The 20769-nt window shown below is 26.5% G+C and overlaps 11 protein-coding genes across 11 annotated transcripts; 3 read left to right on the forward strand and 8 right to left on the reverse strand.

Moving 5' to 3' along the window:
• Positions 1-72: 72 nt before the first annotated feature.
• Positions 73-2016, reverse strand: EHI_148630 (SEC-24 protein, putative; the record flags this gene model as incomplete). The annotated part of the gene is made up of 1 exon (XM_652383.1): positions 73-2016. One exon carries the CDS (start codon positions 2014-2016, stop codon positions 73-75), a length of 1944 nt encoding a protein of 647 aa, XP_657475.1.
• Positions 2017-2172: 156 nt separating this feature from the next.
• EHI_148640 (uncharacterized protein) lies at positions 2173-3306 on the reverse strand (the record flags this gene model as incomplete). Its single annotated transcript, XM_652382.1, has 1 exon — positions 2173-3306. One exon carries the CDS (start codon positions 3304-3306, stop codon positions 2173-2175), a length of 1134 nt encoding a protein of 377 aa, XP_657474.1.
• A 145-nt stretch (positions 3307-3451) lies between these two features.
• On the reverse strand, positions 3452-4634 carry EHI_148650 (leucine rich repeat and phosphatase domain containing protein; the record flags this gene model as incomplete). The annotated part of the gene is made up of 2 exons (XM_652381.1): positions 3452-4086; positions 4133-4634. The coding sequence occupies 2 exons, from the start codon at positions 4632-4634 to the stop codon at positions 3452-3454; spliced, it is 1137 nt and encodes a 378-aa protein (XP_657473.1).
• Positions 4635-4791: 157 nt separating this feature from the next.
• Positions 4792-5487, reverse strand: EHI_148660 (Rab family GTPase; the record flags this gene model as incomplete). The annotated part of the gene is made up of 2 exons (XM_652380.1): positions 4792-5032; positions 5078-5487. 2 exons carry the CDS (start codon positions 5485-5487, stop codon positions 4792-4794), a joined length of 651 nt encoding a protein of 216 aa, XP_657472.1.
• A 115-nt stretch (positions 5488-5602) lies between these two features.
• On the reverse strand, positions 5603-6442 carry EHI_148670 (uncharacterized protein; the record flags this gene model as incomplete). The annotated part of the gene is made up of 1 exon (XM_652379.1): positions 5603-6442. One exon carries the CDS (start codon positions 6440-6442, stop codon positions 5603-5605), a length of 840 nt encoding a protein of 279 aa, XP_657471.1.
• Positions 6443-6593: 151 nt separating this feature from the next.
• On the reverse strand, positions 6594-9983 carry EHI_148680 (uncharacterized protein; the record flags this gene model as incomplete). The annotated part of the gene is made up of 1 exon (XM_652378.1): positions 6594-9983. The coding sequence occupies one exon, from the start codon at positions 9981-9983 to the stop codon at positions 6594-6596; it is 3390 nt and encodes a 1129-aa protein (XP_657470.1).
• Positions 9984-11233: 1250 nt separating this feature from the next.
• On the reverse strand, positions 11234-11581 carry EHI_148690 (uncharacterized protein; the record flags this gene model as incomplete). The annotated part of the gene is made up of 1 exon (XM_652377.1): positions 11234-11581. One exon carries the CDS (start codon positions 11579-11581, stop codon positions 11234-11236), a length of 348 nt encoding a protein of 115 aa, XP_657469.1.
• A 302-nt stretch (positions 11582-11883) lies between these two features.
• EHI_148700 (phosphatidylinositol 4-kinase, putative) lies at positions 11884-16899 on the reverse strand (the record flags this gene model as incomplete). The annotated part of the gene is made up of 2 exons (XM_652376.1): positions 11884-15960; positions 16006-16899. 2 exons carry the CDS (start codon positions 16897-16899, stop codon positions 11884-11886), a joined length of 4971 nt encoding a protein of 1656 aa, XP_657468.1.
• A 58-nt stretch (positions 16900-16957) lies between these two features.
• Positions 16958-18088, forward strand: EHI_148710 (uncharacterized protein; the record flags this gene model as incomplete). The annotated part of the gene is made up of 1 exon (XM_652375.1): positions 16958-18088. One exon carries the CDS (start codon positions 16958-16960, stop codon positions 18086-18088), a length of 1131 nt encoding a protein of 376 aa, XP_657467.1.
• Positions 18089-18475: 387 nt separating this feature from the next.
• Positions 18476-19541, forward strand: EHI_148720 (uncharacterized protein; the record flags this gene model as incomplete). Its single annotated transcript, XM_001913344.1, has 4 exons — positions 18476-18571; positions 18631-18687; positions 18796-18853; positions 19039-19541. 4 exons carry the CDS (start codon positions 18476-18478, stop codon positions 19539-19541), a joined length of 714 nt encoding a protein of 237 aa, XP_001913379.1.
• Positions 19542-19690: 149 nt separating this feature from the next.
• Positions 19691-20326, forward strand: EHI_148730 (uncharacterized protein; the record flags this gene model as incomplete). Its single annotated transcript, XM_652374.1, has 1 exon — positions 19691-20326. The coding sequence occupies one exon, from the start codon at positions 19691-19693 to the stop codon at positions 20324-20326; it is 636 nt and encodes a 211-aa protein (XP_657466.1).
• Positions 20327-20769: the final 443 nt, after the last annotated feature.

The following is a 20769-nucleotide window of genomic DNA, read 5'->3' on the forward strand; positions in this document are numbered from 1 at the left end:
AAGCAAGTAGAAATTGATAAACAACAAATAAAAGACTTGTGAGAATGAAATAAAAATGAATAATTAAGCAAGTCATTTAGAAATCATTTTATTGTTAATTGATTGAACAAGACTATCAAGTTGGAAAGGACCAAACAAATAGTTATTCAAATAATTATTAGCTGTCTCACTTCCTTGTTTGCAAACTATGATTGAGGCATTACCAACAATAGTTCTTAAGGAAGAAAAGATACCTTCTGAATGAGTAATTACACAGACTGGTTGGTGTTCTACAAGGGCAAGAATATCTTGATCTTCTACCTTGTTTCCAATAGAAAGAATCCAATGTTCTCCATTATAAGCCAAAATTAAATTGTCAATATTAGACGTGTCAGTGGGTATTTGTTGAAGGGAATGAGCATCATATAAAATAGGGAAAAACATTTGTTGGAGTGAATTAATTTTCATTCCTAATATTTTTTCTCTGAGATAAATTGAATAATCAGAAGGAGGGATATTTAGCATAACTAATATTGAACAACAGTAAAGAGTAAATGGAACAAGATTTTGTGGTACCATAGAAGAGTATAATTGGACTTGTTGAGACGTTGTTGAAAATAATTTATAAACTTTAGCCATTTGATTAATAAGAGAGTTTTGAAGATCATTGATTTTGAGCTCTGGTCGTTGGTCCATAAGAATCATTCCCATAAAACCACAAACTGGACTGAAATCTTTTGGAAGACATTGATGAATTTGACTAACAACTGGGATAGCAATAGTACAGACCCTAATACATCTAGTATTATCTGGTGCAGTGTAGAGATAAGACGATTGGATAAATATATTTGGAGCTACTATTGGAGTATCTATAGTTAAACGAATTGTTAATGCAGTTTTAGAAGAAGAAATAGGAGAAGAAATGATATCAGATATTTTCATTATAAAATGACCATATCTACTAACGACTCTCATCTGTGGTGAACATCTGAGTCTAAAACTTCCATCAAATCCAGTAATATCACAGAATGATTGATAAAGTGAAGTAAAGAAAGTACCATCATTGAGAGTATTTAGAGTGTTGTAAGTAGTATTTCCTCCTGTTTTTGATGAAATGTCAACGAATTGAGAAAGGTCGACATAAGAAGATGCTACTAGATGAAGGTCAACAGTGATACCATCATTATTTAATTCAATAGCAACCTTTTTATAAATATCATTTGATCTCTTTTCAACTATTGGATTTCTTGGTTGATAGACACCTGTACCTGAAGTGACTGGAGTACTATTAATAACAATAACTTTCCCTCCAATTTTCTTTAATAATGAGCCAGCAATAGTAAGAGCTTCAAGTAAGCAATTTTTATTATTTGGAATAATTTTTTTGATTAATTCAAGGACTTGGTTCAATTTAGGTTTTTCCATAAAAATAGAAGTTGATTCACAAATATCTACTTCCATTGATGGCATGATAATATTTTCACATACATTTGTTGGAGTTGCTTTAAATAAATGAATTGTATCATCATATGCAATTACTGCTACACGTGCATTATGTTCAATCGATTCAATACAGTTAATAACATACTCTAATACAGGACAATTTAAATCGATTAATAAAACAATATGATTTCCATCAATTATTCTTGGCATAAATCCCTCTGGTACAATGAAATCAACACATCCATTTATAAGTTCAGGGTATTGATTAATATTATATAGTTGGTATGGTGATTTATTTAAATAATTAACATGTCCACATAAATTACAGACAAATCTTGTTCCAGGTACTTGCCATTCAACAAATGGATTGATAAATGCCCTACAATATTCACATCTATTAATTGAACCATTTGGAAAAGAAACCTTTGGTGGTTGAGATGTACCATTCATTGGATGGCAACAAATTGCAAATGGAAGTCCTAACTCGTTTAATTGTTCTCTAGTATTAGGAATAGAATTAAGTGTTAAGGTAACAAATTCTTTGGAACAATTTCCTTTATATTGTCCATTAACAATTTCAAATGGATTGAACATAATATTTTTTATGTTTTACTAATTTTAAGTTCTTATTTTTTTTTCTATATTTTATAATAAAAAAATCATTAATTAATAATTTTCTCAATCTTTTTCTTTTTTATTTTTTTAAACTTAAAATGATAAATAGTTCTTATTAATAATTCTTTCAATTTTTTATTTCTCACCAACAAAAATTAATGAACATAGACAAGGAGAATCTATTTCTTCAGTAATTATCGGAACACAAACATCAGCAGGTTTATTTTCAACTAATTTGTTTTGAACATTTTGTTTAATAATTATTGGTGGACTATTAAAGAGATTCCTTAAAGAAAACACAATATCTGTTGTTGGTGGAATATTCCATGTTGTTACTGCTGGATGTTCTTTACTATGAAAATAACCAAATACACTTCCTATTTGAGTTACTTTGATACACAGTACATTTTTTAGTCCTTTAACACAACTCCAACTATTGTGATCACCATCACCTTCAATATTACAAACTTTTTTAAATGATTTCATTTCTGTCCATTTTTTGATTTGATCTAATTCTCCACGTTGTACAAACCCTTCAAAAATGTCTGTTTCAGAACTTCCAACTACTCCTTTTAATAATTCATCAATTTTATTTTTTAATGAATTATTCTCATTTCTTCCTTTCATAATAGTCATCCACATAACATCATTTGTTTGTGAATTAACTTCAACGTCTGTTCTAAGTTTTTCATTTTCACTTTTTAACTTATCTATTTGTTTTGCAAGTTCTTCAATTTCATTTTCTTTTTTTTTTAATTGAATTTTTAATATCATAATTTTTGCTTCATTGTCTTCATTAGTATTTAATATAGATGGGTGTTTTTGTAAGGTATTAAGTATTTCATTTTCTAAAGAACTTATTTCATTATTTTTTTCTTTTATCCTTTCTTCTAAGTCTTCAATCTTTTTTTCATATTCTTCATTATTATGTGTTTTTTCTTCTTGATAATTTCTTACTTCTTTTTGTAATAATTCAATCTCTTTCTTACTTGTTTCAATTTTCTTTTGAAGAGTGATATTTTCTCCTATCAATACATCTATTTCTTGTTGTTGCTCATCAACTGACTGTTTCGATAAGTTTTGAATTTGTTCAACTAATACTTCCATTGCTTGAATTCCTTCAATAACATCTCTTCGTGCTTCTTTTTCTAATCGCTCTATATCAGCATCTTTTCGTTCAGTTTTTTGTCTAACAACTTTCATTAAAGCATGAAGAGAAGTTGTAGTATTTACAACATGTTGCAATGGATTTCCTTCAAGTTTATTCATTCCTTTGAAATTCTGTAAAATTTAAAGTTTTTATCAAAAAAATTTTAGTTTTTTAGAAAAAAAACCCCAAAATTTTTGTTTTTTAATTTAAGTAATGTTTTTATTTTCATCAAATGTATTTATAACAAATCTTCTTTGTTTTACATTAGTTGAGCCATTTCCTTTTTGTTTTCTTCTCTTTTTCTTCTAAACCAAATGTGAAAGTAGTTTTTTCAAATTGAAGTAATTGTTGTTCAAATCCACGATTAGGAAAAACACATTTACGTTTAGAAGACACAAATCTTAGTGCATTTTCATAATTCATATTATATTTTTTCATCATATAGGCTATTACAACACTAGCACTTCGACTTACTCCACATTCACAATGAACTAATACAGCCCTGTTCCTTTTAATATTTTCATCAATAAAAAGTAGTGCTGTTGGAAGGAATTCCATGATATTTTCTGTGGGACTATCTTCAATAGGTATGAACAAATTATATCCATCAAGTTCATGAATTGGTTTTTTACCTACTGAAAGAACACAACCAATTCCTAATCCTTTAATAAATTCAATGTCATAAGTTGAATTTACTGAACCAAGATATAATCCCCATATAATAAATGTTGGACTCCGTTGAAAGTATATAGAAGGGAATGTATAATAAAATGTTTCTGAGCTGTCTAATGGAGAGGCAATATAATTATCAGAGATATCAAAATGAATCAAGTTAGATGCTGTTTCATAATGGTCAAAGTTTAACTTATGGATATTATTGTGATGAATATCAAGAAATCCTTATTATTAGTATTAATTCAAAGGAACTTTCTAATAATAACAAACGTATTGATTTATGAGTTTTTAATATACCAAGAGATTTAATATAATTATATGAAATATCGAGACGTGTTAGTTGAGTAAAAACAGATAATACTGTTGGTATCTTTTTAAAAGCATTATGAGAAATATTTAATTCTTTTAATGATACCAGATTTGGTAGAGATAGATTTGCCATTCTATTATTTGATATGTTCATTCCAGTTATTGAAGTAACTGGGTATGTTTTGACATACTGCCTTAAATCTACTAAAGACAATTGTGGAAGTGAGCCAAAACTAGTTCTTGTGAATGTTTCATTTTGAGTTGGCTGATCAGGTTGTTGGGAAGTTTCTTCGTTTTTAATTTCTTGAACCATTTCTTGCTTTTTTTGAAGAACTTCAGGTGATATTTCTTCTTGTTGGTATTGTAAAGTATTTGTCTCAGAGTCTTGAAACTGAGAAATTGGGAGAGGTGTTTCTGAATAATCTTGTGAACAAAGCTCTATTTGAATGGGTTGTTCACTCATCTAAGAAATACTAAATAATTTTATGGTTTTAAAGAAGAAAAAAATAAAAAAGATCGATTAATATACATACCACAACAAACGAACTTAACTCACTTGGAATTTAACAAAAAATCAACAGATACCTCTTTGGTTCCATTTAACTATCTTTAGTATTTTTTTAACAAAACCCAACCTTCAAACAAGAGCACCCATAAGAATCTTTTGGAAGTACTACTAACTCTTCATTACACAATCTTTTCTGAAGTTTTGAAGAATGTGGGATATGTTCTAAAGATTCATACTTTCCAGAAAGAATAGAATTAAATAGTTCATCAATTCCTTTACGTTGCAATGCACTTGTTTCGAAAAATGGAATACCTTTTTTGGTAGTAAATTGACGAGCCTTATGAGATAATTCTCTACTCTATAAATTGATGATTATGTTTACACTGAAAATAACAAACTTATCAAGAAATTTATCAATTTGATTAAGTACAAAAATAATTTGGCAATATGATGAATTAATTCCTAATTTATTAAGACGTTCTTTACTATGTTGAAATGAAAATGGATCATCAAAAACCAGAATAACAATGTCACTATTTTCCAAATAACTATCAACCAAAGATTTGTACATTTCTTTTCCTGCACAATCCCATATTTGCAAACGAATATATTTGTTATTATCATATACAACTTTACTTGAATAATTAGCTCCAATTGTTGGTTCATAAATTTCTTCAAACTTATAAGTGGTAAATTGGTGGACAATTGCTGTTTTACCAACTCCAACATCTCCTATAATAGAAATTTTCTTTATTTCAACTCCTTTATTAATCTGATCAAAACCTCCATTTCTTTTGAATAAACTCATTTTAATTAAATATTTTTTTCTTAATATTAGTATCTCCTATCTTTAAGAATATTTGTCTTTTCATTTGGATAAAACAAAATAGAAAAATTTGATATAACCCAATCACGAAAATAATTTATTCATCATCAAAAAAGATATTAAGGACTAATTCATCTTTTTCTTTCTTAGTACCCTTTTTATTATCAACCTTCTTTGGTTTTTTCTCTTCACTTACTTTTTCTAGTTGTTTCAATTGAGCTTTTTCTTCTTTTCTTAATTGGCTTAGATATTCCTTAGTTTTTCTTATACTTCTTAATTCTCCTTGTACATCATTTTCGTTAACAACCGTGTTTGTTACAACTCCTTTATCTTCATCATCACAATAATCAAGTACATCAATCTTTGATGCTGCCATATCCTTAACCCAGTCAGTGATATTACATCTCTTCTTTTCTTTAGTGGTTAAACTTTCATTATAAATCTTTTCAGCAACACAAACACCAATCCATGCGTCTTTAGCAGCATAGTCAATTTGTTTCTTTTCTAACCTACCTATTCCCCATGTTGCAAATCCACCTAATTTCTTTTCTCCAAGTAGTTTCTCCCCTAAATAATCAATACCTCTATACTCTGATACAGCTCCAATCAAATAAGCAGTCCACCCTATATCAAGTCCACCTTGACAATGTGTTTTATATTTATCATCAATTTTTTTTAAGTCATCTTTAACTCCAACTCCAATTTTAATTATTCCATCATTTTCTAATAATTGAACCAATGTCTTTGGTAATTCTTTATAGTGAAATACATGTAAAACAAATGCTTCAGTTGGTGATGAAAGTTGAATTGTAGCAGGAGTTTTATCAACATATTCAACATCAAATCCAACATAATTATTTTTACAAATTCGATCACTAATTTTGTCCCAGTCTTGCATATATCGGCAATAATGCACCTTAACACTTGAAAATGACATAGTAATTTATTGGTTTCTTTTTTAGTTATACTTTTTGAAATAAACATATTTTTATTATTTTTATTATTAAAATATAGTTTAGTTTAAAAAACTTGAAACAGAACCTTTGACGTTTTAAATGAAACAGAACTAAAAAGGAATAGATTAAATATTAAAGCTGACCTTTTAAAACATTAGAGATTGGTTTGCGAGTTAAACCCCAAGAAGGTATAAATGAAGAAGTGATAGAAACAACAATTGAGATAACATAAATAATTATTGCATTAAGCCATGGGAAAGAGAAAGTATATGGTAGTTGAAGGAAAAGAATAAATTGTAGATTCACTAATGAAGCAACACCAATTCCTATTAATGACCCTAAAATAATAGATGAAAAAGTAATGCAAAGTGCCTCATAAATATAAATCAACACCATTTTGATTGAACTAAGTCCAAGTGCTCTTAAAACTGCAAATTCCCAAGAATTTTCATAGACATTTGAAGTAAAAGATAATAACATTACAAAAAAACACAACAACAACGCAATTAAAGAAACAATTACAAAGAATACTTGAAGAATTCCAATAGAAGATTGAATAGATTTTACACTAGAAGATGTATCTGTTACAACAGCTTTAATATCATATACTAATGTTCTTATATTTTGTGTAACATATTCACTACTTCCAGGTTGTACTTTAACATAAAGAATAGGGTAAGTAATATCAGAAGACGTATTGAATAAAGATTGTTGTGTTTGTAGTATTTCTTTCATTTGGGGAATACTTATAATAATAGGTGATTTTGAAGCGACTGTATAAAAAGATGAAAATCTTTGACCTGGCATTGATTTTATTGTCGCACGCACTTTTCCAAGATAAAATAGTGAATGTGAATTTGAAACTATTTTAATACGGACATTATCAGCTATATGAATACTGTCTTCTTCTCTAATACCTTCAGCAATAATGACATCAGTATAATTGTTATAGAAATATGATGTGTCAGGGATTTTTTGTTTATTAATAATATTTTTATTCAATGGAAAGCATTGAGGTAAGTCACTTGTCCTTACTCTAGGAAAATCATATAAAGAGGTTAATACATCTGGAACACCATTGATTTTATTATATTTTATTATTGGGTCAGCCTTTACTGGAGTTAATAATTCATTATAAACTGTATTAACAAAATGTTCATCTACTGCAATATATTTTACAGAATCCATTGGGCACATTGCTAAATTGCTTATGTATGTCGATGATTTTTTACCAGCAATATCAGAGATAGGAGATGTTTCGAAAGAGTAGTCAATAACCTTAGGTTCGTTCTTTAAATAATTTTCTAATTGAGTTACATTTAGACTATTTGATGTTTTCACTCTAATGTCTGCTCCAGAAGTTAATTTTACTTCATTAATAATAGTACTTTCTGATAATGAAAATACTGCACCTGCAAATAAAATAAAACTAATTACAACAGTTAACATTAAAGCAGTTTTTTTATTTCTTGGGGAATGAGAATTTAAATTTTTAAGTACAATACTTTGAGTAGCGCTTTGAAATGGTGTAATAATAATATAAGTAATAAGGTTCTGAATAAATGGTTGTATTATTTGACTAAGAAGACAAAGTCCTGCAAGGAATGAAAGAAGTACTAATAAGAAGCAAATAAATAAAATATCTAATTTCATTTGTAATAATGACATTGGAATGACATAATATGTAATAAAACTTGCTATTATCATTACCAATGATATTATTATTAACGATGGACGTACTCCAATTGACTTTATTTTTTTTATTGTTACATTAACTTCATTAACAGTAGAATGATAAAGGTCTAAACTATTTCTTAATGTTTTAGAAAGGGCTTTTTTAATTGGAATAATATTGGATATAAGAGGAACAATAAAACCAATCAACAATGGTATTACTATTGATTTCCATGACGGTGTATAAGTCATTGGTAAATCAGCAAGACTAGTAATCAAGAAATTGGCTATTAAAGATAATGAATATCCAAGAATTAGTCCAATAACCACTCCAATGATTGAAAATGTTGTAGATTCTACTACAAGAATTTCAATTAATAAAGATTTTAATAATCCCAATGCACGTAGCATTCCAAATTCATATGTTTTACTTTCTACATCAGTAATCAATAAACTATAAATCAACAATCCTCCCATAAATGCAAATACAATAACAATGAAATTAAAAATTTCTTTTAATAAATACATCAAATAATTAAAAACTGAAACTACAATAGATAAAGGCGCAGTTAGAGTTATTGAAGATTTAAGTCCAAGTATTTGTGCAATTTCATCAGTTGTTTCAACAATAATTTTTTTCATTAATTTATCACCGTCAAAATATGCTTTATTTCTATCTTTCATTTGAACATATATTTGAGTTGTTTGAGCATTAAGATCAAATTCAAATCTACCAAACAAGTTATTGATAAGATTCAATATAATTGTAGTTGGAATATGGTATTGTTTTAACTTGTCAGTAACTTTCTTTATTTCATAACTAATAATATTTTCAAAAATCTTTTTTAACAATATTTCTGCTTCTCTTTGATCAATAGATATTACATTCCCAATTAAATTAGAATATTTTCCTCCTGGACTTTCTGCAATTCCTTTGATTATCATTTTTCTAATTGATGTCATAGAAGCTAATAACTCTGGGTCAGAATAATTAATGTTTAACCCAACTGACACTAAAATAGCATTATTTTCTATTATAAACTTATTATAAGGGTCAGGAGATGATTTGTCTAATACATATAAGTTAAATGCTTCTGTTACATACATATCAATACCATTTATATACAATGATGTGAATATATTTTCTCCAGTTTGATTTAAAATTTTCTCTATTTCATAGAGTTGAGTAATTATATATTTCCCATTTTGAGTATTATTTGGATCAATAAATTTCAATGGAATTGGAATGTTAACATTTTGTTCAACTCCAATTAAATCAGGAAGTATATCTTCCATATTTAGTCCAAGATATCTTACTATTTCAGGAAGACTAACCACAATATGAACTTCTTGTCCAACTTGAAGACCAATTTTTCTAGCAGCACCACCACTAATTACAAATTGATCTTTTTCTAAAGGGTCATATTTCCATCCTCTTCCAATATTATTTTTTTCTTCAAGTTCACTGTTGTAAACATTTAATATTCCATCAACAGTTTGATTCCCATTAACAACAGACCCCCACATTAACCAACGTGGGTAGTTATTCTTACATGTTTTACAATTTTTATCAAGTTTTTCTGATATTTGAGTGTAGTTAAGAAAAATTGATTCTCTTGGTTGAAGTAAAATATCTCCTTCTCCAACTTGTATTTCTGATATTCTCATAAATACGGCAGGTACTAATTCAACAACATTTTGTAAAATATATAAAAAGCAAACACTAACAAATACAGTAAAAACCCCAACAAATAATGATTTTTTATTTTTTCTAAATGAACTTAAAACATAATGTACAGCTGACAATAATCCATTGTATGCAGTAAACCACCCTCCTACAATCCTCATTCTGTTTTAGTATTTTTTGTTATTTAAAGTTCTGTATTTTCTGTGTCTTGTTGATATGAAGTTTGAACAAATATCTCTAAATGAACAAAAATGACTTTGCTGCAAAACATATTAATTTTTGTTTTATATAACAACATAATATAAAAGAATTTTTAATGGAAATTCTGAAATTTCTTGAATTTGTACAAAAAAGTATCACTTTAATGTGGTATTTTAATAATTGTTTATGTTATTTTATATCTTTATTTATGAAAATTTATTTTTATTTTCATTGTTAATGCATTATGATTAATAGGTTTGATCAAATACTATATCCAATCCTTTTTGTTTATTTTTCTTCAATTTATATTAAATTCCTTCCCTTTTATTATTTACTATATTAGTGATAATTTTTATTCAATTGAAATGTTGTTTATGTAACAAATTTATAAATAATTCTATTTTTACTTGTGACATTATATTCAGTAAGAATATAAATTATTATTCTATCAAATTTCCTAGTATTTTTACTATCTATTGATTATTCAATTTTAAAAGTATTTCCTTATTTTTATATTTAATTATTAAATTGATAATATTTTATTTCTTTCTAGTATCATTATTTTATTATATTCATTCTATTATTCACCACTTGCTTAATTTAAAAATATCATTATACTTTTTAATTTTATTGACCTTAACGATAAAAATATGCTTTACTTTGAATTTAATTCAATAGCCATTATAATAATAACTCTTATTTTAAAAAATAATATGACATTTTATCTATTTAAGAGAAAATGAACCATTTTTCAATTAATTTGTTAAATTTTGATAAAGCATAATATTCAATATTTATTTAATTCAATATTTATTTAATTCAATATTTTTAATTCAAATTATTGTATTTGTGTCATTTATATATGAAGCCAAAAAGATAACATCAATAAGAATGAGGATATAAGTTATTTTATTTTATCAAAAATTTATAGATATGTAGTTTTGTTTCATTTCTATTTATATAGGTTAAATGTTAACAAATATAAATTAAATCATAATATTATATAAAAATAGACAAATTTACAATTTGATGAAATTCTATGAAATTATTACTCAATCTTTAAGTTAGAAAAGACTTGTAGTTAAGACTTATATTTCTTAATTATTTCAAGAGAAATATAACATTGAACAATAAAAAAACAAAATTTAATTTATTGACGTATGTCTTTTATTTAAAGAATCAATTACAACTATTGTCAATGTTAATACACCTAAACAAAAAATGGATCAAGTGAGTTATCACATCTATTTCTTGGTAGTTCTAATTCAATGTCATTAACATCGTCTCGAATAATTGGACTTTTCCTAAATACAAAGGTACTATGTGAATCTTGGTTCAATATATCAAAAACCTCTTTATCTGCAACAGAGTCATTGCATTTTCCTTCTTCTTTTTGTTGCGGTTGTTGTTTATCCTCTAAATCTCCAAATAAAAGAAGGGGTTGAACGTCTTTTTGAGGGGTATCAGTTCTACAACGCTCTTTGCTTAATAAAGGTGTGAAGTGAAATACATGCTGTTCTTTATAAGAACCTATCCATATGTCATTGTGCAGGCTCATACAACGAATTATCAATTAAGAAATCTCACAATTCAGAAATCAAACATTTCATAATATCAAGACAGAATAAATTAGAATTTTTTATTATCAATAGTTTTAGTCTAAAATAAGACTATTTATTTTGACCTTTAATTATATTAAAAGTTATGAAATATTATTTTGAACCTTTTAACAACAACAAATCTTTTTTACATTCTTTATTATTCAAATACTTTTAATAAACGTCATATTTTTATTTCTTTATATATAGTTATAAAACACTAATCAAATAATTGATTGAATTAAAGGTAAACTAGTGAATCTTACATAGAAATACCATTATCAAGAGCTTGGAACTTATCATAGAAATATGTGAAAAATGTTCCTTTCAATGAAAAAGCTTCTTTCATAACTCCTGCCATAAATTGAGCTGCTTGAGTACAATTACCTTCAGGATTAAATCTTCGAGTTAAGTTAATCATTGAGTTTGGTCTAAACACATTCATTTGAGTGTCAAGCATTAATTCAATCAAAGTAACAATAGAAGGGTAATATTGTCTAATTGCAAGGAAAGACTTCACTCCTTGCTCCATGAACCAAATGAATTGTTCTGCTGATGGAGAACCTCCCATAATAGAAATCATTTCATCAGTTAATTTAAATGGTGATTTTTCAATTCCCATATCTCCTCCTGGTGATCTATCAAACATAAATCCAAAGTCAATATGAATCAAATGTCCATCTTCATCAATCAAAATATTTCCATTATGTCGGTCTTTAATTTGAAGAATATATGATACAATAGCATAAGCAGACATTGACCGAATAAAATTAGCTCTAGCAGCAAAGAACTCTTCAGTTTTTCTTCCTCCATATTTAGTTAAGAAGTAATTATACATATTACCATCATACTTTTCTCCCATTTGATCTCTTGACATAGAATTTCTTACGACTTCAATAATACCACAATCAGGACCTGTAGCAATAATATGATATGGGCATAAATAAATATCTAATCCAGCATGTTTATTAATTCTATCAAATAATTCAATCATTTGAACTGCAAGCATATCTGATCTTATATCATCTCCAGCTTTAAAAATAACAGGTAATGGTGTAACTTCTCCAGTAAATCTATCTTTTACAGTCATATTAACAAGAATTGGAACTTTAGCTGCACTTCTTAAACATGCACACCCTTTATTTGAAACATCAACTACCATTGCATTTGGATTAGTTGGAACATATAAATCATTTCTTTCAACTTTTAGTTTTCCTAATTTGTCTTTTAATTCTTGTGTTCTTTGATCTCGTTCAATAGGAATAAGCTCTCCAGAAATACGTGTAAAGTTTTCAAAGAAACCTCTTTCTGCCTTAAATAATTCCATTTCTTTCTCATCATAATTCTCAACAATTTTCTTACTTATTGCCTTCAGTTTTGCTACAAAGGCTGGGTCTTGTTTAACAGTCATTGTTGTAGACTCAGTCGAATATGTGTCACAATTCCATATTAGCTGATGAGCAACTAACTGATATTTTTTCCCCATTCTAATAATAAAAGCTTCTACAAGTCCCATTGAGTCATATCTCAATGATTGAACAAGTTGTGGTACATAATATAATACAGTTTGTTCATCAAAAGTATCTAATACTCTTAAGGCATATAAAGTTGTAAATGGATTTGAATGATAGGATTTTTTAAGTAAGTTCAGTGCGTGTGGAGGGTCAGTAGCTTCCCAATATAATAATTGATTTAATTGAGGAATATTAGCCTCTACATGTTCGGGGGTTGCAATGAAAATATGAGCCAAAGCATTGTTAATTAATTTGTTTGGTTCACTAAGAATTTTTTCAGTTAAAAGTTTATATGACTGAATTGTAGGGAATCTGTTATAATACCCAACGGCTAATGCAGGAGAATAATACCATGCTAAAAGGATATAGTCTTTTGTTCTTCTTCTGTAATCTTTCGGTAAATTTTCCATTAAAAAGAGTCTTTGATTCTGGAATTGTTTTGTTATCAAATTCAATGGATTATTCCATACAGAGATTCGTTCAATCTCATTCCCAACTAATGGAAGTAAAAGCATTGCTCTTTGTTTAATATTGTCAATGACTTCATCATCTAATCCAAATTTTCTTTCTTTAATACTTTGAAGAGCATTTAATAATGTTTGATTAAATTCAACAAGAATATTAATATCATGTTCTGCTTGAGTCCTACTGCATTCAAACCACTCTGGCTGATTTTCAAACCAATTTAATCCAACAGTTTCAATACTCTCAACCATTGAAGTATAATGAATACCTTCTCTTTGACTTAATGAAACAATTTTTAGTCCAAGGAGTAATAACATAAAACGTGTTCCAACTGAACTTGGTTCAGGAGTCATTTGGGCTTTAAGAGAAGATGAAACAATGTCTCTAATAATTTCAAGACGAGTAGTATCTCTGTAAGCCTCAATAATAGGAAGAATATTTGAGAAAAATTTAATGATTTCTCTATGTGGAACAACAGAGCTTGCATGAGTAGATTGTTCTCTATTTCCTACTGAACTAGATAATGGATTAGAAGTCACGTATTTACTATTAAATATGCCAAGGTTTTTTTTGATAGTTTCTTTCCATGCAACACCAATAAGTTTCAAAAGATAATTACCCATAACTTTGGAGCTTACACAAATTAACCATTCCCAATTTGGTACAGCTAATTCCATAGCTTCTTTTGTAAATATTCTCATTGGAGAATAAACAATTTCTTGAAGTAGATCACTAGACTCTGAAATACTCAAATTATTTACAACTATAAATGAAACTGCTTCTTTAGTAATATCATTCTTCATATTAGAATAGTCAAATGTTTTTAATTGTTGAAGTAAAGATGTTCTAATATTATCAACGTCTGTTGATCCAATAACCATTCCTGTACAACTTGCCTTCTGAAAGATGTTGAATGTTAAATCAGACATATCAATAAATTCTCTTCCAACATTTAAAGCTAATTTAACTCCTGCATGAGTATGACTTGAATTAGTTGGTAATTGAAGAATGAATGATTGAATTAAATGACTCATGTATTTAGATTGTAATTTAAATCCTAGCTTAATATAATTAGTTGTAAAATCACTTACATTCTTTATTACAGTCGAATAAGTATTAGAATCTTCAGGTGTTTCAACAAAGAAATTTGTTTGTGCAATTCTAACATTCTTAACATCAAGAGGATTACTTGTATTCATTTTTGAAATAGTTTCAACAATATGGAGTAATAAGAAGAGAATTTTTTTATTATAGACAATAGATTTATTTGATTCAATCAAATCATTTAAAGATGAACTTACAAAAGAAAACAATGTTTGATTTGTTGTTGTTAATCGTATTACAAAAACACTCATTAAATTGGTCAATGCTTTAGTTCGTTCTGTCAATGATAATTCTAATTTAGATGCTTCAGCTTTAGCCACTGAAAATACTGATTTAAATAATGAAGAATAAACTGGAGTAATAAATGTACATAAAGGATCTTCTACAACAGAATCATCAAGATAATCTGTAATATATTCAAATCGAAGTTGAGAACATCTAAAACATTCTAAATAAAATATAGAAATGAACATTAACATTCTATTTAATGGTATTCCACGATTATAATTAATAAAATCAGTTCTCTTTATTAAACTATCTATAAACATCTTTTGTTGTTCATTAGAATAAAACCTTGTTAATGTAGAATTTGTTTCATTATCAATCTCAGCTAATATATGACTTCTTTTCATAATTAAAGGTGGAAGATTACTTGCAATATTTTTAATGTCAGTGTAATAAATTTCATTATACTCTTCTTTTATAACAAACTTTAAAACAACGCAATAGAACCAAAATGTTCTAAACAATTTGTTTTCATTATTTTTATTTATACTATTTTCCATTCCACTAATTAATAAACTAATTGGCTTCAATAATTTTCCCATCAATTCAGTTTCTTTTCTTTTACTTATGTCTATATCAGTTTTTGTTGTATTACCAAATTGAATAAATCTTCCAACTATTTGTTTTAATAAGTCAAATCTTATTTCTTCATTTGTTATACTTTTAGCCATAGAAGTTAATGCCTCATAAATACTATTAAGAACGTTAGTAATATCATTTTGTTTTTGTGATACAGCATCCCTATCAGCTCGTTTAAAAATGTTCATAATATGATCAATAACTAGTTTATATTGGTTATAATCATTTAGAGATAAATATGATGGAAGGGTATTAATAATACAAATATCTTTATTTGAAGGAGGATAGTCAATAAGATTTATAAGATAATTTAACAAATTTTGTGTTGCATTTTCATTAGCTTTTTCAATACAAAAATATGCAGTAAATTGAATAAGATTAGTGAATTGAATCTATTACATTAGTTCTTTTATTTCTTTTCTTTAAAATAAACAAACCATTGAACAATCTGTTGATGAATGAAATATTGAAATTTGTGATCTAGTTGTTTCAAGGAAACGAGGAAGTAATTCTTCAGTAATAATAGGTGAAAATATTTTAATAATGGTTTTCAATTTGTCATTTGGAATATTGTTAAAAACACAATGCTTTCTAAAGTCATCTAAACATCTTGGGTCATGTGTTGAAAGTAATTTAAGAGCAAAACAAATTCTGTCATAGTAATTAGATAATCGAAAATAATCCAATAATAATATTTCTGATAATGTACTTTCTAAATCTCTAATTGTATTTGAGTCTTGTTGTGCCAAGGCAATATGATATTCTAATTGTTCTATAATAGAACACTTCTTTGGTAAATTAAATTTATCAATAGTATATTGTTCATTTAATAAGGCAATAATTGGTCGAACTATTTGTTCATTTGAGTGATTTTGTTCCATTGATTCTATGAGTTGTTTTTTTTCCTCATCACTAAAAGCAGTAAATTTTTGAGTATTCATTACATTAATCATAACTCTAACCTCTGTTGACTCTTTTTTATTTAATATATCAAGTAAAGACTTAAATACAATTTCATGTATTGAAGACCCTTTTGGATGATTAAGTACTTCTTTAAGATATGAAGTATGCTTTTCATTAACAGTAATAGAAGGAAGTGCCTGAATATATTTACTGAGTGTTTCAGTTAGTTCTTGGTACATTGGATGACTTTGTTGAATTCCATTATAAAAAACATGAAGACCAATCAATGTTTCAATAATAACACCAGACTGAATACCCTCTTCTACTTTACAAGTTAGGAGTGTTTGAAAGAAAGGTTTAAGTCGTTCATGATGAGATTTAATATTTCCTTTTAATAGAATTTGAATATATTTCAACTTTAGCGACATGAACTATTAAATAAAGATGATCTAATATTTTTTTTTTGTTGTTTAAATAACACATTTAATGAATAGTCATCTTTTTCCATGTTGTTTCACAGTCAAAACAACTCAACTTCCTCTTCATATTATAGAATTTCATTCAAGTTTTTCTCAATATTTATCTGTGGTTGATATTGATGAACAAGAATTTGAAAAAATATACTTAAACTGTCAAAAAAAAGAAATTACTTCACATGGGTTATTAGGAGCATTTAAGTCAGCATTAAAAGAAGTACCTACTCAGTCAATTGAAATTATGTCATTACTTCCATTTATTAATGCAAATGATTTTATTATAGTTTCAATTACTCCAGAACAATCAAATAAAATTCTTTTACAACAAATTCAAAAAAAACTAGAACAAAGTGATTATTTCTCTTCATGTTGTATTGAAGTATTTAATAACTTTCAATTTATATCTACATCATCATCTTTAGTTAAATTAAGTGTTGTTGAAAGTTCATCTTGTATTTCTTTATTACAGTTATTATCAAATATTACTGAAGAATTAAGAAAAAATGAAATACTTTCACGTTATGTATATGTATTACAGAAACTGATTCAACATGTTATTCCATCATGTTCTTTATTTTATTCTATATCATTTGTTGTTCATTTTATTAAATGGATTAAAATAAATAAAGATATCACTAAAATTCCATCATATTTAAGTCTTAAAACAACTGCATTAGAGTTTTGTCATTTAAAAGAATTACTTCCACAAGAATTATCATTGTTATCTTCAATTGAATTATTTCCAAATTCAATCTTTTCTACTCAAATTATTAAACAAAAAGAATCAAATGTTGTTGCATGTGCTGGTATTCCTTCATTTGTTTCAGTATTCGATATTCAACACTGGCTAAAACCATACCATGCTCTAAGATTTTTAATGTATCAACCTTCATTTTGTTCTGCACAAACTCAACGATGTGGAGTTGTATTTATTGATTTTGACTCTATAGAAAATGCATTAATTATGATTAAAACTCCACAACTTATAAATGCCAGATATGCTAAATATTTTGATCCACTAATTTTTAAATATCCACCAAGTGGATATTCATATTGTACAATGGAAGCAATAGAATGGGTTGTTTCATCAGAACTACACCCGTGTTGTGAAATTTCAATAACAAAATTAACTCAACAATAAGATAATCAATCCCGAAAATTAGATAATGATTAATTAATAATAAAATTAAAAAAGCAATTAAATAATTTTAAAATTTATTTTTTGATATAACAATAAAAATTAATAAAATTAATAGTATTAATAAATTCTGTCGAATGAAAAACTATCAATACATCATTATTCTAAATATGAACTAAAAAAACTTAAAAATTAGAGCTTTTCAAAAATTTGGGTTTTCAATGGATTAAGAAATTAAAATATTTATAAAGAAAAAAGTTTAACAACTCTCTACGATTAATACAGTTTAATCTTAAAGAAAGAGGAGAATATGAAAGAAAAAGCTAAAAAATTTTTCAAAAAAAAGGAACTTTGAAAAGGAAGTGAACTAAATTTTAATAGAATAAAGATATGGATAAAGAAAAGGTAGAAGAAATACGTAATCAAATACAAGATGGGCTTAATCCAATTTTAATAGAATATTCAATTTGGCTAGAAATGAATAAAGTTTGTTTTTATTAAAAATATATTTAAATATTTTAAATAAAAGAAGAATAACAAGACAGTTTCATATGGAGTCAAAACATTTAAAAGAACGAATTCCACAAAGTAATTTTTCAACAGTTTGTATTTAACATTTTTGCTCTTTATTTATTTCTATTAATTTTGTATCATTTTAATATTTATTTTTTTAAGTCATTTATTTTACTTCATTTGATTCATTGGTACAGATGTTAAAAGCTGAACTTATTAATAAATGTAAAGAAAACCCTTCTACTAGAACTAAAAGTTTGTTACTCTTTTTTTTTTATTGATGGCATATGATTTAAAACCATTAATCTTTCAACTAATCTTCATGTAATCTACTTTTCTAAATTAGTTTAATGAAAAACCCTAATAAGGTGTTTTTGAATGAAAGAAAAGTAATGAAATGAAGAAAAAACAACATTAAGACTCTTATCTCTTATTTTTAGTTAGTTCACTTACCGTTTCTTTTAAAGAGGCAATAAAAGAAGTTAAACAACATCCTATTGAAAAGAAAGAACCAAAACCAACAAAAACTAATAGAGGAAAGAAAATTAGAAGAAAAATTTCAGAAGAAGAAGAATATGAAGAAAAAAGAACTAAGAAAAGAAAACACACTAAAGCTAGATTACTTTGTGGAGAACGAAATAACACTGTTGTATTTGATTTTGATACAAAAACTCAATTCCCTGTTGTTTTCGGAAGAGGAAAAGAAGGAACACGTGATGGTAGTTTCATTTATCTAAATAAATATACAGATGCAAAGTCTATTTCTCATAGACATGCAACTATTACATATGATAAAGAAAATGACCAATATTTATTTACAAATGAAGGAAGAAATGGAAGTGCTGTTGACACTGGGTTGATATTACAAAATACAGTTCCGTTAAAGAACAACTCAGTAATAGAAATGGGTGGGTTTAAGATGACATTTGTCTATTATAATTAAATGGAAAGTACTGAGTTGTATAATGACTATTTTTTCTTATCTTTAATGATTTTCGTTTTTGAATAGATTGACTTTTGTTATCTTTATTTCCTTTGTTGGTCATAAAATTAATTGAAAAGTTACTTTAACGAACTCTAAAAGTTTCAGTTATGGAAGAAGAGAAATGTCTTATCCTCATTGAAGTTCCTTTAGACATCACATTAAAAGAAGTTAGTGATATTCTTGATAATTGTGGTAAAGTAACGTTGATAGAACCATATGAGATTGATGGAATGATTAAAAAAGATGGGTGTCAAGATTTATTAATTAAGTTTGAAGAAGATGAAGGAAGAACTATTGCAAAACAAATAGGAGGAGTCAAATATAAAGATTGGATTATTAAAGTAAAAACTGTACAAGGATATTATCGATATAAACAACAAGAACAAGATGATTCTGAACTTCAAAACCAAATTAAAGAAGGAATAACTAATATCATTAATTATTTCAAAAACCTTACAAAAGAACCTTCAGAAAACCAGATTATTGTTGTTGATTCTAATGGTCAACAACGGGTATTTCAGAAAAAGGAAAAACCATTACCACCTATTCCTATTAATAGTAGTAGACCATTACCTTCAATTCCTCAACCAAAAATAATACCAATTAAAGAAGATGAATTAAATCAAGCAAGTAAAAAACAAGAAACTGAATTACAAGAGAGTCATAGGAACATTCAAGAAGTAGATGAAGGAGAAGTTTGTGAAAGTAACTTAATATTAAAGGATGAAGAAATTGTTTTATAAAAAAAATAATAATTTATAATATTATATTTAACAAAACAATACTTTTTGTTATTTTATGAAAAGAAATAAGTAAATAATTTTTAATATTGATCTTTTGGAAAAAGATATAAAACTCAGATATTAATTTCTTTATAATAATGGTTTATATTCTTATTAACCATTTCATAAGTGGTTTCTATAAATTAAAAATGAAGAAAATAAAATAAACAATGATTCTTTAAATTCTACCAATAAAAGAATAACTTCCATAAAGAATAATACTTAAACAAAATATTTTGTTTCATTTGTCATTATAAAAATCTAAGAAAAAATAAGGAAAATAGTCTATTATTTTTATTGGCATTAATGGTTATATAAAAGATATAATAAACCATTTAAATAACAAAACTTCAACATTATTTAGTAAAAATAAGTAATATTCACTGAATTATTAAAAAAGTAAG

The sequence above is a fragment of the Entamoeba histolytica genome, genomic scaffold (assembly GCF_000208925.1).
Source record: "Entamoeba histolytica HM-1:IMSS scf_1104750518539 genomic scaffold, whole genome shotgun sequence".
Taxonomy (NCBI): Eukaryota; Evosea; order Mastigamoebida; family Endamoebidae; genus Entamoeba; species Entamoeba histolytica.